The sequence below is a fragment of the Ruditapes philippinarum genome, unplaced genomic scaffold, assembly GCF_026571515.1.
Source record: "Ruditapes philippinarum isolate M1 unplaced genomic scaffold, ASM2657151v2 ctg1374_1_1_1_1, whole genome shotgun sequence".
Lineage (NCBI taxonomy): Eukaryota > Metazoa > Mollusca > Bivalvia > Venerida > Veneridae > Ruditapes > Ruditapes philippinarum.
Genome location: NW_026862168.1, coordinates 78547 through 95085, shown reverse-complemented (window position 1 = coordinate 95085; position 16539 = coordinate 78547). Strand labels below are relative to the sequence as shown.

General features: G+C 33.7%; 2 protein-coding genes across 2 annotated transcripts; one reads left to right on the top strand and one right to left on the bottom strand.

The window, feature by feature from the left end:
- Window positions 1-1904: 1904 nt before the first annotated feature.
- LOC132718160 (uncharacterized) lies at window positions 1905-5118 on the bottom strand. The gene is made up of 2 exons (XM_060701784.1): window positions 4603-5118; window positions 1905-3572 (listed from the first exon to the last, which is right to left on the bottom strand). The coding sequence occupies exons 1-2, from the start codon at window positions 4708-4710 to the stop codon at window positions 2382-2384; spliced, it is 1299 nt and encodes a 432-aa protein (XP_060557767.1). The 5' UTR covers window positions 4711-5118; the 3' UTR covers window positions 1905-2381.
- Window positions 5119-7140: 2022 nt separating this feature from the next.
- On the top strand, window positions 7141-14729 carry LOC132718166 (uncharacterized). The gene is made up of 6 exons (XM_060701794.1): window positions 7141-7570; window positions 8748-9005; window positions 9310-9450; window positions 9762-10003; window positions 10664-11198; window positions 14428-14729. Exons 1-5 carry the CDS (start codon window positions 7489-7491, stop codon window positions 11168-11170), a joined length of 1230 nt encoding a protein of 409 aa, XP_060557777.1. The 5' UTR covers window positions 7141-7488; the 3' UTR covers window positions 11171-11198; window positions 14428-14729.
- Window positions 14730-16539: the final 1810 nt, after the last annotated feature.

Here is a 16539-nt window from a genome sequence, read left to right as displayed (position 1 = left end):
TCAATAATCATATTTTTATTCATGTACATAGTTACGTATGTTAATGTCTTTTTTTTTTGTTAATGTTAGTTAATGTGCACATGTACGTGTTTATGCATTTTGTATTGAAAAAGCTTTTCCGTTTATTTATGCCTTTTGCATCAAATAGCTTTAACTGGTACACATGTGTTTAAGAATATATTTTTCATTGTTGTTTACATGTTTTTAAACTGTTAACAATTTGCTATGCAAAGAACTTGTATTGTGACATGGCCAACTTTGTGTTGAAAATTGCCACAGTCTTCAACGTAAGCTTTCTTTCACGGACAATAAAGCTACATGCCTCATGCTTTTTTCATGATTTATTTAATGTATTAAAAAGTAAAATATTGTTAAGTGAACAAAGAAAGAATTTTACACATTGCAGACCGCACTTAAAATCTACAGAAATTACCAAACATAGGTCAAAATACGAAAGAATAGCGTAGGTTATGTTGGTAGATCCTACAAGATCTGTTATTAATTGCATATAACATGTTAATTATTTTTTGAATTGTGAATAATTTTACTTTTCGTAAATTCTTAGTACATGTTTACATTTTTCTCAATATTGTAATGTTCGATATTATTGTTAAACATCATGCAACTTTAACGAAATTTCATTATAATACGGACAAGGTTAGCTTTTGAAAAAGCTAGTAGCGACTCGCTTCGTAATTTTATTCCAGGGGTGTGTTTAAATTTAAAAATGACAGTTCTGTACCTGAAGAGACTTCAGCGAACATCAAAATAAAAGTGACATATCAAGTTACGGAAGCCAGTTCTCTCAGTTTAACAAAGTGGAATATGAGTATATATGAAGATGCATGTAAACAGATAGAATGAAGTCCCTATGTCTATGCACATTAACTATATGGCCTGTTGACCTGGACCAAAAAATGTTAGATAGGTAGAATTCATAAAGATGTCTCTTTATACAAAGTTAAGTTGTAATATGTTATTTAGTATTGGAATGAGTGACAAACACAAGTCCTATACAGGAATATATTACTGAAGAACTCTCTTGGGTGTGGGCGAATTCATGGGGCATGATTATTTGATTTGTACAAGTTCTCAAGTCTCGTAAATCCCGGTCAAAATAGACCGGAAGAGACCGGAAGCGACCGGACCGGAGATATATCCCAGTAAATACATACACAAAATACCGGAAAGGATGAAATTACCGGAAAAAAAGAAAAAGAAAATATGCACAGAACCAGATGTACACTTATGTTAATTAACCAATTAATTGTTAATTATTTAACTTACTACAGAGAAAACAGGTGAAATCGCTACATCAAAAGTCAGTGTAAATATGATTTATTGAAAAGAATTCATGAAAACAACTATTTTATCATCATTATATCTTTGCGCTAAAAGCAATACTTGTTGCTTTTCAAAAATGGCGTGAAAATTGAAGGTTTTTTGACGCTATGTAAGATCAAATTTGATTGGCTTAATTATTTTGGATTCCAGCCCAGACAGATAAATTTTGTAGAAAGCTGGAACCCAAGCTTAGATTAAATGTTTGGACGGATTCGGAGTTTTAGGTTGTTTCTAAGTAAAATCCTAACGTAATACCGGCTCGCCGTGGCGAGCCGGCACAAAGACTGTCTACTTGTTTACCAGTAACCTACGTTTGTAAAATATGAAAACTTGTACGAAACACACAAACGATAAATCATATTAATTTGTCGTGTTTTCGATTGTTTTATTTTACCCTTTGGTTTTGCCCTTCCGATCCGACAAGTATATGTGGTACAAAACTGAAAGCCATAGAGTAACTTGCGGTACTTACAAGAAAAACAAAATAAACGATAAAAGTTAACAAATTTATCTATCATTTTGATATAAATATTATCACAGCATAACAATATACGGTGTAATAAAAAATAGAGCTGTTGATACGAGTGATTTACAGAAAAATTATGAAATCAGTTTGCATATACAATATATGAGATACAATTTATATGTGTTCTACAAAAAATCTAAGAAATCCTTCTTTTTTGTTTCATTTATTGTGTTCTCACATTGAAAAATTAACCATGTTTCTAATTTTAACAAACCATGTAAATATCTTGAAACGTGTTCCCTCGAAAGCATTAAAAACAGCTAAATTACATGAAAATTGCAGATTTAGTCTGATTTAGTCTGTACATGAAAGTTATTTCCCTTTCATCATACTCAAAAATATCTACTTTCGGAAAAAAAATATATCAACGTGGTATAATTGAGGTTTATAACTGAAAAAAAACAACATGGTAATTAATCCTGGTCGGCCATTGATCAATTAAAATTAAACGTTATATGTATAAGATGAGAACATCTGCACCAATTTCCAAACATTTTTCTACAAGAGCTAATTATGCATTTCCTTGCCTAATTTCATCGGCAAATAACTTGTAATATTCTGTAAAATCAGTTTTATCTTTACCAAATATGCGAGTCATTCCGTGTATTCCATCTCTTTTGCATTTTGGACCATTTAATCTGCTAAAATACGAAAACACGAAAGGTTTTGTCAACTGATTAACGAAATCATGCGATCTGTGGAAAATTAGACGCGCACGTGAATCAGCCAACGCCCGGATGTAGACATCTCTATGGAGAGGTTTAAAGTCCGGTAATTCCGGTCTTCTCATGTAGTCGTCCATTGACGTTTTCGATCTCTCCTGATCCTGTAAATTTTCTTTCGATTTAATATTCTTGGAAACGTCTATTTCATTTTGTGTGTGAGACCTTGACAATTCTACTGGCGCTTCTTCAGTAATACTTCCAAAATTATAATAAATACACCACTTCTGATGATCACCCGGTGATCGTCTGCAGAACTTGCAGACGATTTTTCGTTTTCGCGGTCTTCTTTGTTTCTGCTTGTCGAGTAGTGGAGGACTCAAAGTCCCGCCGTATAACGATAAAAGCGAGTTCGACCTATTAAATTCGGTGACCGGAAGAGATTTTTTATCCCCGTTGTTTCCGCTAAGACTCAATTCAGGATCCGTTAGCATACGAATAAGTTCGGGTTGCCCGGGAAGATTTCGCCGCGCACCCATTCCTTCACCATGCTCGTAATTAAAATGTGGTAGCTTTTCCTTCCTGGAATGTTTTTCACGGTGTCCTTTTTCGCGAGACTGTGCACTTGTTTCTACTGTACGATGAGAATTCTGACTCGAACTCGAGTCCTTCAGCACCATAGTTGGTATGATTATTTCCTCCTTCATTTTGTGTTTGTCAATAACACGGTCTAAGAGAGTTGTCGGTCGCAGAGGCAAATGTCGTTTCGCTATTTTCGGCAGACGAACATCTTTCGACCGGCTTCCATTATTGATTTCAATATCCTCACACGCGTCATTTGTGGATAAATCGTCGAGAACATGAATCTCGTGCAGATGATATTGGTATAGCTTTAACACTGTACGAAGTTCGTCGTTAGTGAGAGTTTGATTGCACAATCTATCAGCAAAATTTGCAACTATTCGTTCAGAACTAATATCCGCTTTAACTTCTCCTTTTAATTCCTCGTCAAATTTCTTGAGACTTTCGTGGACACATTTCTGAATATAAAATAATTTGAATTCATTTTAATTTAATGATTATTATATCTAAATTTTTAAAAGAAAGTTGATTTCAAATAAGTAATATCGTTTTAGCAGTTTTATATTTATTGGCATTTAACTACTAATATTGTTATCTAATATGTCCTTAAATGGAACGTGACGCCATTGTTTACATGTCAAAAATCCGTCAAAAACAATGGTTATATCAAATATCTATTATATTCAAGTAGTAAAGGCGTTATAACGATATTACACCGGTGCTATATAGTTTTAATAATATCGGTCATTTTGGTCGAAAAAGGGGGTGGGGGAGCGGCGTTTAAAGTGGAAAATAGATCAATAAGCGACAAAAATGGTGATTCTCCTAAAATGGCATTTTAAATCTATTACCGTATCAGTTTAACTTTTACACAGAAACGCATGATAAATACCCGAGTGTTGATTCTTGTAGACATAACATTTATGACAACCTGGCTGTAAAAGTGTTTTATGTTTAAAATTTGACATTATTTCGATTCGATTACTGTATGGATTGTAGCCAATATGAACCATTCTGATTTATTTGTTGGGTTTTTTATTTGTCATAAAGCGACTAGAGGTCAACACTAAAAAGAGTCTCTGTATTCTGGACAAGTATTTGTTTTCATAAAATGATGAAAATCAAATCGCCTTGGTCGAATATATGCCGAGACTAGTATTTAAACTATCTGTAAAAGGGCACTAACGGCATATCAAATGGTACAGTCATTAAGGAAACAGGAACGTGGTAGGTGATCCTATCATAACAGGCTTTGATTTCGAATTCCAAGGGCAGTAAACTTCTTTTTCTGTTGATTGTTCAGGTGTTCATTATTAACACTATTACAAAGCTGGGAAGGCAATTTCGATTTCCTGTCATTCGAAATAAACCTACTTGTATTGTCTAGCTATCACGCTTGAATACAAAAAGTTTAAACACAAGAATTAAGAATAATGTTCATCACAAATAGGACTAAATTCTTAAGAAATGCGAAAAAATAAACATTACCTTTTCCGATGTAATAATGAACCTGTCAAGATGTGTGATCAGCTCCGGAAGTCGAACACCCTCCGAGACCTTCCCCATCCTGGTTAGACTCTTGTCCCTTTTCCCCATTCCACTGGAGATAAAGTTTTTTACCTTAGATGCATAGCATGTCTATGCGCCGGAAACTTGGCTCTTCAACACCGTTACGTAATCAATTTACAGCTGTTATCCGGACAAAAACGAACTTTTTTTGTGCAAGAAAATATATCGTAATCAGTTGATTGTTTATGTTTTTGCAATTGATTAGAAAAGAAACTTTCCATTCTCACTAAAGCACTAGATAAAATGGTTATTCGAGTATGTTTGAAACTCTCAAGGATAAAATCAATGGTATTTATCCCGCACACTTCGCTCACAATCCTTTTTTCTCAAACCCGACTAATTTTCTGTTGATGTCTTAGGCCAAATCAAACTTGATTTGCTTCACGTTTAAGTTACAAATTATCCCTAAAAAAGTTTTCTCTCTGAAATAGTAAAATGTGTGTAACGTTTAGCATGCTAATTACTAATTCTACTAATAACTAATTCTACCCACGCGACAAGTGCAGAGCAAGGACAACAGTCATATCCATGTCGTCTGATCACGGTCTGCACTTTGGTCGCTATCCATTCAGTACTTATAAATAAATTGATGAATGATTTTGTCCCAAATGAAAGACGGGCATGTCAAATAAAGATATTTGCGTGAGAAGGGTTAATTGGATATGAAAACGAAATCGCAAGAACCCTTTTTGTTTTTTTTGCCCTAAACGTTAATCAAAACAATTTGTTTAATTTCATATGAGAGTAATTGTATTCTAATGTTTATACATATGTTTTCTGTTACATTAAATTTCAAATCGTTTTTATTTTAAGAACAATATAACCTCTACCAATCGGCCCTCTGTACAGCGATAACCTCTTATAACAACAGTACACATTTCCTAGTCAGACTTTGCAATCGTGAAAACCCCTCTACAACACCTCACAGCAACAACTAAAATCTTTGTCTACCAAGGGATTTTGCTCTACGAAACTTATACTACAACCACATGCTAAGCCCGCTATAAATACATCTTTTTAAAACTGAATCCTGAACTGTTGAAAATAGACAGATATAAAGCTAACTATAATATCTATTTCTATCTTCATACAAATCATACCAAAGTTGTCCGGAAGCTAAAATTAAGCGAGTGACCCATGCGCATGCGTAAAATCATCGCTAAACTGAATAATATTTTGTTAAGGAATATTTAATTCTGTTTTCAGATATAACAGAATACGCCTATTGTTAAAATCCTTTCCAGTCCCGAAGTTAAAGAATATGAAAAAAAAAAAAACATGTTTGTGCAGATTTTGATTTTTTTTTTTATAAAACACTCGCTACTTTAAGCTGTACTTATACATGTATATACTTTAATATCTAGATGTTCAATTAGATATTCTTAAACTTATAATTCCGTTTTTATCCATTATCTTGAATATATCTGATCTTCATTTTTCTTAACACCATAAATCCACGCACACGGTACATTTTACATGGACGAAATCGCAACATTTTTATTCACTTGGTCTTGACGCGATATTTATAATATGCAAATAATCTGATTGTTGAACTTATTTTATGCAAATAAGGTGATTTAAAAGTGTTTGAATACAATTGGTGAGTCAACAGTACACTTGTAGCCCTTTATTTGCAATCTGATTCTAATTCTTTACTTTAAACATTGAAACAATTTACATATTCTGAGTGATCGAACGTGTTTGTAGACTGTAAACATACCTAATTGCCTTTCATGATCAAATTATTGTACATAATGTATATCATTTTATAAATATTGCTAGGTCATTTCCTGCTTAGAAAATAGCAAATTTTCACACAATAAGATTCAGTAAATAGAGACTGGTTATTAAAAAAAATCTTTTTGAAGGAATTGTTGACCCACTTGGCGTGTCCCTGTGCACCGCCAAAAATGACAAGGGAAAATATACCAACTAAACATTTGAAATAAAAAGATTGTAAATTGAAACGGTAATGAACATGTATCGTTAAAATGATAAGTATTTTCTCGTATAGACGAACAGCATCAAAATTTAATTACAATATTCTAAAAAGAATCGGCAAAATCAAAAGTTATTTTTATTATTTCATATACTTTTTAAGCTCTAAAACACATTCTTTCTTTCTTTCTTTCCTATCCTTCATTCTTTCCTATCCTTCCTTCATTCCTTCTTTCTTTTTCTTTCTTTCTTTCTTTCCTATCTTTCCCTTTTTCTTTCTTTCCTATCCTTTCATCATTCTTTCTTTCTTTTTCTTTATTTCTTTCCTATTTATTCTTTCTTTTCTATCCTTCCTTCTTTCTTTCATATTCTTTCTTTCTTTCTTTGCCTCTTTCTTTCTAAAGCAGACGACCCATGCTGTCTTGGTGCTCGAGCCTTCATGTCTACTTAAAGCGTTAACTGACCGAGGTCAACCATACATCTTACCCAAAACCCGAAAATTTGACAGCAACATTCTTAAGTTTTAACTCTCGAACTTGATAAAAAAAAACACGTGACTTTGAAATGATCTAATTAATAAGTTATTGACAACTGATATTTACATGTAAGGTCGTCATTAAAAATTTGCCGCAATGAAATACTTTAACCGCTGACATTCATATCAAATATTCTCCCTGAAGCTATGAAATAGGGAGTTTTGCAGTCAGAAGTCACCGACCAGTTATGGTACATGACAGTGTTGGCCATGCGTGATCTAATTTCTCCTGTCAAGTTATGAATTTACGACATCTGAGGAAAATGAGTGGTCACTTAATTGCTTCATTTTAATTAAATGTTTATTTTAAAAACAAAGCTTGGACTGTGATAATGGAAGCGAAAATTATGATTTATTTTCTCGTTGGGATTATTTGTTATTGTACACAACTAGCAAAGTCGGCTATTCCAGAATGTAAGTTGATATAAATTATTATTATCTATCATTTGAATTCTTTTTCTGTTTTGTGTAGACTTTATAATGATTTAATTACGGCTTTTGTTGAATTATACATCAAAAATATATAATATATCTTAATACATATATAAGAATTTAAGAAACTATATAGAGTCAGAAAATGGCGTTTACTAATTACGTAGGCTTTTATAAAATAAATTCCAATCAAATGTGAATCAAAACTAAGTTGATAAACATACAGTATGTTGGAAAATTCGAAAAACTAATTTAATAAAACATGTTTGGTGCAATCGATTTTCTTTATGAGAAAGTATGACGATAATAAACTGTTTTCAGTTGGTAAAATAGAAATACAAATGAACGTACGGAAGCTTATCAGGGCCTCCTCTTATCTAAAAGTTTCACGTCATGTCAACTTGTTTCTTCTCGATTTGACCAAAAACATTCCATGAAGACGTTATGATTAATACGTAATACATAAAACATTCCATGAAGACGTTATGATTAATACGTAATACGTAGAAGGTTCTAATCATTGCAAAAAAAACTTTGTTGAATTACGTGAGCTATTTGTCAATGCGAGTAACGTCTTTGCGTCTTACTATATATTTCAGCAAAGTCGTGAAATCAAGAAGTTTTGACAGGATTTTTGTCGAAGAGGCAAAAGCTTCAAACATATCGAGAAAAATTCAGTTGCAATGCATAAAAGCTTCTTATCTTTGTCAGTAAATTTTATTTAGAAATACAAAAACATCTTATCAATGCGAATAAAAATAAGTCGACTTAGCGCAAAACATCTCACCAACTGTAGGCCCTGATACGCTTCCGTATGAACGTGATAGAGTAAAATTAGTCTACTAAATCCTAATTTCTCCGCCTGGAAAAGTTACGACTGGCATTTCATAAATTATATTATTGATACTTTAAATGGTAAATTAATCTAAATTTACATTTAAGTATTTAAGTCAAGAGTAACTACATAAATTAAACTAGATCTATAATGTTTGTGTTTTCAAAGTGTGTTGGTATAAAGTTTAAGTCTGCCAACAAGCAATTGGCAAATAAGCAGATTGGCATGTCCCTACCGGCACTCCATAGTTGACTATGGAATGCCATTGTCAGCACGCTAGAAATACGAAATAATATCATTTACGTTGCCTTTTTTTTCCTTTAGATTTTGTTGAAGAGCACTGTAGCCAAACTCTTGCACTTAATCACGGAAATGCCGAGTCCGTCAGACTGAGGCTGACAAAATCGTCAAAGTACTTGGACGGCATGCGCTGCGCAATGCGAATACAAGCGCCGGAAGGGAAACGCTTGGTAATCCACATAGAAAACCTTGACATTGACGGCAAACAAGAAGTTTTGTGTCAAGGTGGTGATTATATTCAGTTCTTTGACGGGCCGTCAGAATCTTCAATTATCCACCCTGGTAAGTTTTAGTATAAGATTCCGAAACGGCTTATATTTAAATGTTGACAATGTTATTATTATAGATGTGCAAGTGTAAAACAGAGTGACATCAATCATGAAATTCATATAATCATATGAAATGTAGAATCCGCAGTATTTCATGTCTACATAAACTTTGTCTTACAGCCCTCCTATCTTTCCATCTTTTAAAATAAATCGTTAATGTTTAACTGATTCTGTCAAGTGGTCCATTATATATTTTTGCCTTGTTTGCGCTTTATTTGTTTCACCATATATTACACGACATTATTTCATTTTTCTAGATTTGCCGGCGACGGTGTGCACGAAACCAAAAAAGAAGTACATTTTGACTTCCGGTCGATTTTTCGTAATGAGATTCGTCAGCAATACTGACTTGATTTCCGGGAGTGGAATGAAACTTGTGATAACAGCTTTTAGTGACGGTAAGACATATATATCTATTTGCATTACAATCAAAACTTGCCTGAAATAATAGCTGTGTTTAACTTATTAAAATCTCATATTCCATTTAAAACTGCCATTTATAGTAAACTAATTCATACCCAATAATGACGCTAGAAAAATCATTTGTCTTGTACAAACGTAATATAATTACATCGCACATGATTGCGCAATTATACCCACGCATTAAAAACTCGCATGTCAAATATTTTCACGTGTCCGCAAGCGTCGATAAAAAATCCTTGCTAAATATACTAAACTGCACATTACTTAAATTACTGTTGCTTTACAGCGCCATGCACCCAAGATGAATTCCAATGCAAATCGAGTTCACACTGCATACGGCGTTCTTTACAATGCGACCAACATCCGAGCTGCCCGGATGGAACTGATGAAAGCATGCCAGAATGCTTATCAACCGGTGCTATTGTAGGAATATCCGTCGCTTGTGTTGCTGTTGTTGTAGCAGTTGTCGTTACGATTGTTGTCGTCTGCATTGTGCGCGAGCGCCGGAAGCGCGCAAGGATTATCAAAGTAAGACAACTCTTACAAACATTTAGACTGGAACATAAATTGAGTAATGGACATTTAAGCACAGCATCAAATAATGGAAATACTAATAGCATGAAGTGGCTGGACAAGTCGACCGGATATTATGACTAACACAGTTATCAGTCATGCACAGCTTTGCTTTGCAAAATAACACTTGTTAAAAAGCGGTGGTGGAATTAGATAATTGTATTTTTCATTGCACTGCCACAATTGAATTCCAAGCACAAATTTGTAAATTGAACGAAACAATACAATGTGATAAAATGAAATAATAGTATTAATACATCGCTATAAAGTGTCAAACAGGCGGCAATTCTGAGCTGTTTTAATGTCGAACAGCGGACAATTTTGAGCTACTTTCAAAGCTTGAAAACAAACTAATATCAGACAATCATTACCGACTATGGCAATCAGAACGTCTGTCTGAGAATTTATATAGCGTAAATAATTGGTCTCATTTTGTAAATTTGTTATATATTTGTTACTTTGTTAGAATTAATAAAATTGTACACCAAAATCAGTCGTTTCAAATGTCAATGCACGAACCTGGCGCACATACGATTATTTCTTTAAGTTTTTAATGCACTAACTATATATAATAAACAGACAGTGAGCTTGAGCGTTCATGTTTCGGTGTTTCAGCGAGCTATACAGCACCAAGGAAGTCAGTCGACCTACTCCGGATCCTTGGCTGGGTCCTTATGGATACAGTCTCAACATCAAGAAGTACAACCATCTGAAAGTAACCCAATATGGGACGGACAAATAGATCCATCAAAAATCGATCCTATATGGGATGGGCATGAAGACCAGTCTAAAATTGAACCGGAAGTGAACGTCAACTCGGATTCGGATAAAATTTTACCAAATTCGGAGGCAACCAAAAGTCCAAAACATGCCCCGATTTGGATAAGTAATTCGACTTTATGGGAAAATTTACACAACGAATTAAGAAATATAAAGGCATATGACGTTCACAATACTGACAATGACATAGATACAAGCGTTAAAAGTTCGGTGGAAGTGAATGGAACAAATCAAGTTCAAGGTCAAATGAAAAAGGTTCCTAGTGGTTTCTGGGACATTGACCTAAGTGAACTAGGAATTGATATATCACCACCTTCGTCGCCGTCATCAACGGTTTTGTAAAACGACGTAATGCATATTTATTTAAAAGGTAACTGAAACCACTTTTACGCAAGGTGAAATTAAAAACCTTTGCTTATGTTGTATTTTCGGATTACTTCCGTTGATAACAAATTGGTTTTGTTTTCTGAGCATAAACACTGCGGTATACCGTACCCCGGATATTGCTCGATATTATGAGGTCTTTCATCCCATTTCGCGACTTTGAACGAGGAAAGAAGGTATGTTAAGTGACGATATTTAGTCATTTTGAATTGGTTAGATATAAATTTTGTAGAAATACAAATACTTCGATAATTTCTCTAGTTAATGAAACCCCAAAAATGTTGAGAAATAGCTTTGAAATGTAATTAGGAGGTAAAATTCGACTCTTTGCTCACGTGATAAATGAGCTCGGATCAGTCAATTTTGATGTTTTGTGCATATACATCCTTAAAAGAAAAACTTGAATCGAGTGAAATGTGATAATGATGATAATGTTTATGTTGTAAATGTTCAATCAACAATAAAACCTCAGACGACAGTGCATTTTGAGAATAAATACACATGTCAGTGTACCGAGTATTGCTTTGGAGTTGCCCGCCGGTGTCACGAGTATTGCTTTTGAGTGTAACGAGTATTGGTTATCAATAAAGAGTAAATGCAAGCAGTAAACACAAAGTATTTACCACATTTAATTTTAAATATTTCTTACTGTGTATACTTATTTACACTATATGTGCAGAATATGCAGAATTCGGAGGTACTTTACTGGAAATATCTGCGAATAATCCAGATTTTCATTCCTGCTCGTGAAAAATCTCAGTTTTCTGTGTTTAAAATGTTCTCGTTGCTATCGAAGGATCAACCTTTCCAGAATTTGTTAAAAATTATTGCATATCTTACTTTAAATAGTAAAAAAAACATCCAAAGTGCATTAATACTTCCTCAAGATTGTCAATATTAGACGGTATTGAGCAAGTGTACCAATATCTAATATCAACCGACTTCCTACTATGCCAAAAATCCATATAAAGGTAACTTTCGGGCATTTTGCACCTGCACTCTAGCAACGGCAGACCGTCTGCACGTGAAATTTTGTTACGCCTTAGCAAAGGTTTCCGTATGACTGCCGAGCAAGTACAGCTCAAAAAAACCGAATAATGGATTTTGATAAGATTATGATAAAGGGCAGCAGATGCAATAAAAAGGTTATGTTCCTTATAACCTTTTACCTCATAAAGGCGTGTTTTGAAAGCTTTACATCCCCATCCCTTTTGAGGCCTAGTGTAAAAATAGCGCAGCGTTTCCTATATAGGCCCCCAACACTGTTTTTTTCGTTTGAGAAATGTTGTTCAAAAGAGCGATCACTTTTTCGGCGCCACCCCCATTAAAAAGTATATCAAGGGGGTTACACAGGGGGGATGTGCACCCTTCTGTTTGGGGGTTTGAAGTGGGGCAGCAGCCCCTCTAATCGTCGAGAAGACTTGGATCTTGTGGGGGGGGGGGGCTAAATGGCCTCAGGTCGATTTAAAGGTACCGTGTAATCAACGCCGAAAACCTTAGACTTTATCTCAATCAACTGAGAAGTTGGTGCACCTTGAAATCAGTTTTGATGGGGAAAAACAACGCAAAATAGAGATTTTTGGCAATTTTGAGACGCCCCCCCCCCCCCGTTGCCATGGTAACTGAAAATTTAAAATTGAGCATGCTATTCCACAGGCTATGGTCTAGCTAACATTTGTGCCCAGTTTGATCAGTATTGAAGCATTTTTTATCGTTTCATAGCAGTTTGAACTTGCATTATGCTCATGCAGTAAAAGGTTAAGACGATACCGGCATGCTTGGGCGGCATAAGCCCTCTGGCCAATATTTTATGAAGTGCGTCGATATGTTTCTTAAGTCAAACTTGCCCTGTAAAAACCTATTATTAATGTCATCTAAATATGTTTTTTTATTCTTGTCCTTTTCAGAGATGGGTCTTCTTTATCAAAGTTTCTTGAGACATGTATTTAAAGTTTTTTATCGTCAATTTTGATGGTTCTACCCTGCTTTCGACCCTGCACACACTTTATTTCATCCATAGTGTGATTTTCAATCAAATGGGAAATTAAATCTCTGCATTTGCCAGTAGGAAAAGAACAGGAATAACAATGAAAAATTGAAAATGCATTGTTGAATCTGAAATATTTGAATAAATATCATATAAACAGTACATTATCAGAAAAATGAAATTGAATCGATAAACAGACGTGAAAATTAGACAAAAATATCGATTTTCCATACTAATGTGCTCATATTGTTTTGCAATACTCTGTACACTAAAGTTGGGCTATTTTGCAATACTCTGTACACTTAAAATCAATACTCGGTACACTTTCTTGTATCTTTTTTGGCCTGTATCTTTTTGTACTTTCACACTTTTTGCCTGAAATTTGGACAAGGCATACTTGGATTGAGAATAAAAAAAATGCTCGATTCAATTTTTTTTATATTGGTGATATAATAATTTCTAACGATTCTACAGTATCGCGGTCAGTATTTTCTAGTGAGCAGCGGATCGTTTAGGGGTAGTTTAATCAATTTTACAAATACCTGTAATACTTTTACGTCTTTTAGAGCTACAGAAATACCTCTAGATATATAAAACCCGTTGAGAGAAATGAAATAGCCATTAGTTTGGAAAATATCGTCGCTGAACTAACCTTCGTTCCCCGTTCAAAGTCGCGAAATGGGATGAAAGTCCTCATAATATCGAGCAATATCCGGGGTACGGTATACCGCAGTGATAAAGCATTTTTAAAATCACTGTTTTTGTTGACAAATTACTCAAGATGAGCCCACGATAACAACCAATAAGTTGAGGAGTAAACTTTGGGATATGGTCATTAACACAGCACAGCTTAGTCTACTTGCATGCCCACCAGTTGATATAATGTTTACAATTTTACTACCTAAATTTCACAAATTTCTTAAATCATTCTTTTCATTTAACAAATTCTAACTTCACCAACTGTCTGCAAGATTAGTCAGCACGTATATGCCGTCCGATTATGGGGTTCAGTCAGTAAATTTCCCTAAAAAGATAAATGGTACCTTCCAGATTCAAAGATGGACAAGTCCATTTAATATAGTTAGAGTTATTAGAGTTCGCTCTAGATTTTTTAATGGAAAGAGAAAGCAAAATTAAAAACGTATAGAAATAGTTCTTAATAATTATGTGATGGTATTTTTTGATGTTTTACATATGCTATTAATAGTTTCACTTTTCTTCTTTTCAGCTCAATTATAATACACAGCCTACAAAAACCTCAAGAACGAGAAATTCATATAGCCCTGGTATGGCTAGACCGTACGCGATCGCTTTGACTGCATGAAGAGGTCTAGATACAACTTAGCCAATAATTAAGCCAAATATCTCCAGTAACATCAACACGACATCTATAAATATATTTCTTAAAATCACTTTGGGTCAAGCAATACAAAAATTTCTCACCCAGGGATATTGGTTAGAAACAGACATATAGATGTATGAAAACTTGCTGATATACCGTTTCCCAAATGTGATGCAATTAGCCTCATCTTTATTGTATACATTGCTTGCAATGTATACAGAGTTATAAGCTATATCTCAGAAAAGATACAGGTTTAATGCATTACCGAACAACATCCACTCCCGGATAAAAACCGCTATAGAAACTAGTTCTTCATTCTGCAGTAGCGTTACATTCCGACTACACATCATTAAAATAGTGTTTTGCAAAGTTGTTTAAATGCTTTGAAATTTCCAAATCGTTCATTTTCATGAAATAATAGACTCTACATTCCTTTAAAGAAAACAAAAAATAACAGTTCATTGATAAAATCGTAGTTTATACCTACGCGTTAAACTTCGCATATACGCATGCGCTTGCTAGCAAGAATGAATACATCGTAAATATAGTAAAGTCGTCAGCGCTTATGCTAAAACAATACAAAATAAGCTTTTTTTAAACCGCTAGTTTTGTTGTGATTAAATGTCCGATTTTAAAATGTATTACACCAATAGAAAGCTTTGGATCTTAGCTTCATCACAATATAAACTTCAATACATCTTTTGACTCCAAAGTATTTAAATTAACTGTTAAACCTACCATATGTCAGACCATTTTACATGCGATTTATACAGTGAGATACGCAATGATAAGAATAGCCTGTCGTCTGCTAGTTCTAAAAGTGTATATCGGTGTATTATATAAATGGGACGAAACATCTCAGATAGATATTAAATCAAATAAAATTCCTGATTTACATTTATGCAATAAAAATTGCCCTAAAATGTTTTACAAAATGAGTATGGAGCACCGTCACAAAATTTACCAGCGTATACCGGAAAATGTTGTTTTTTTTTTTTTTAAAACTGGCAATTATCGTGACTTCGAAAATAGAAATTTCGTAAGCTATTCTTTTGAATACCTTTTTTACACATGATTTTCCTTTCACTTTTGTATGCCTTAGATTTTTGAAAAGAAATATGTTTCGAAATTCAGCGAAGATTGCCTGATTCAGTACGGGTAAAAATAAAGATTCGGCCGCTCGACCGTTCGACCCATTACAATTCGTCGAACTTGGGATATTGACGTATGGAGCTAAATATAGGCATATGTGGCAAGATTCGACGAGAAGAAATAATCATTTGAAACTGTAAATCAGTGTAAGCATTAAGAAATAAATACATTATGTTATTTTTATCTGCTTATAATTAATTGCCGAAAAACACCAAAAAAATACCGAAAAACACTTAAAATACAAAGAAATATTAATTCAGCAATATAAACCATTTTTTGATGGTTATTTGATGAAATTGGTTTTTTGTCGGTTATTTGATGAAAATGGGTTCAATAATATCAGTTTTAAATCGATGATATATACAATTGGTATAATTCCAACAAAAATAAGTTTTATCTACTTTTTTCTACCCTTTAAATGATTAAAATTTACTTTCTTTTTTGCAACCAGTGTAAATTAGAGAATGATTCTATTCTGTATTAAATGCGATATGAAAGTGTTTTTTCGGCAAAGTTACAGTCTAGCGTCAAAAAAACATGGAAAAGCCGGAAAACACATTTTTACGGGCATTAAAATAGTCGTAGTTAAAACAAGAGCCGCTATTTTTTTTTCCGACCTTTTAAATGAATAACTATTACTTTCTTTTGTTACCAATGTAAAATGTCAGTGATGTTATTTTTATAAATACAGCATGAAAGTGTTTTTCGGCTACGTATCGGTCTAGCGTCAAAAAAATGGAAAATCCCAAAATAAAAAAAAAAACACACACATTTTACTTGCGATGAAATGGACATTTCAAAAATAGAACTATTAAATAAAATTTTTAACCGTCTAAATGAATGATT

What these genes read in the sequence shown, in the direction of transcription:
- LOC132718160 (XM_060701784.1), bottom strand. Translation starts at nt 4,710, where the DNA reads ATGGGGAAAAGGGACAAGAGTCTAACCAGGATGGGGAAGGTCTCGGAG. An exon ending in TCATTATTACATCGGAAAAG is followed by an intron (nt 3,573 to 4,602) that starts GTAATGTTTATT and finishes TTTTATATTCAG; the next exon opens with AAATGTGTCCACGAAAGTCT.
- LOC132718166 (XM_060701794.1), top strand. Translation starts at nt 7,489, where the DNA reads ATGGAAGCGAAAATTATGATTTATTTTCTCGTTGGGATTATTTGTTAT. An exon ending in AAAGTCGGCTATTCCAGAAT is followed by an intron (nt 7,571 to 8,747) that starts GTAAGTTGATAT and finishes TTTTTCCTTTAG; the next exon opens with ATTTTGTTGAAGAGCACTGT. An exon ending in ATCTTCAATTATCCACCCTG is followed by an intron (nt 9,006 to 9,309) that starts GTAAGTTTTAGT and finishes TCATTTTTCTAG; the next exon opens with ATTTGCCGGCGACGGTGTGC.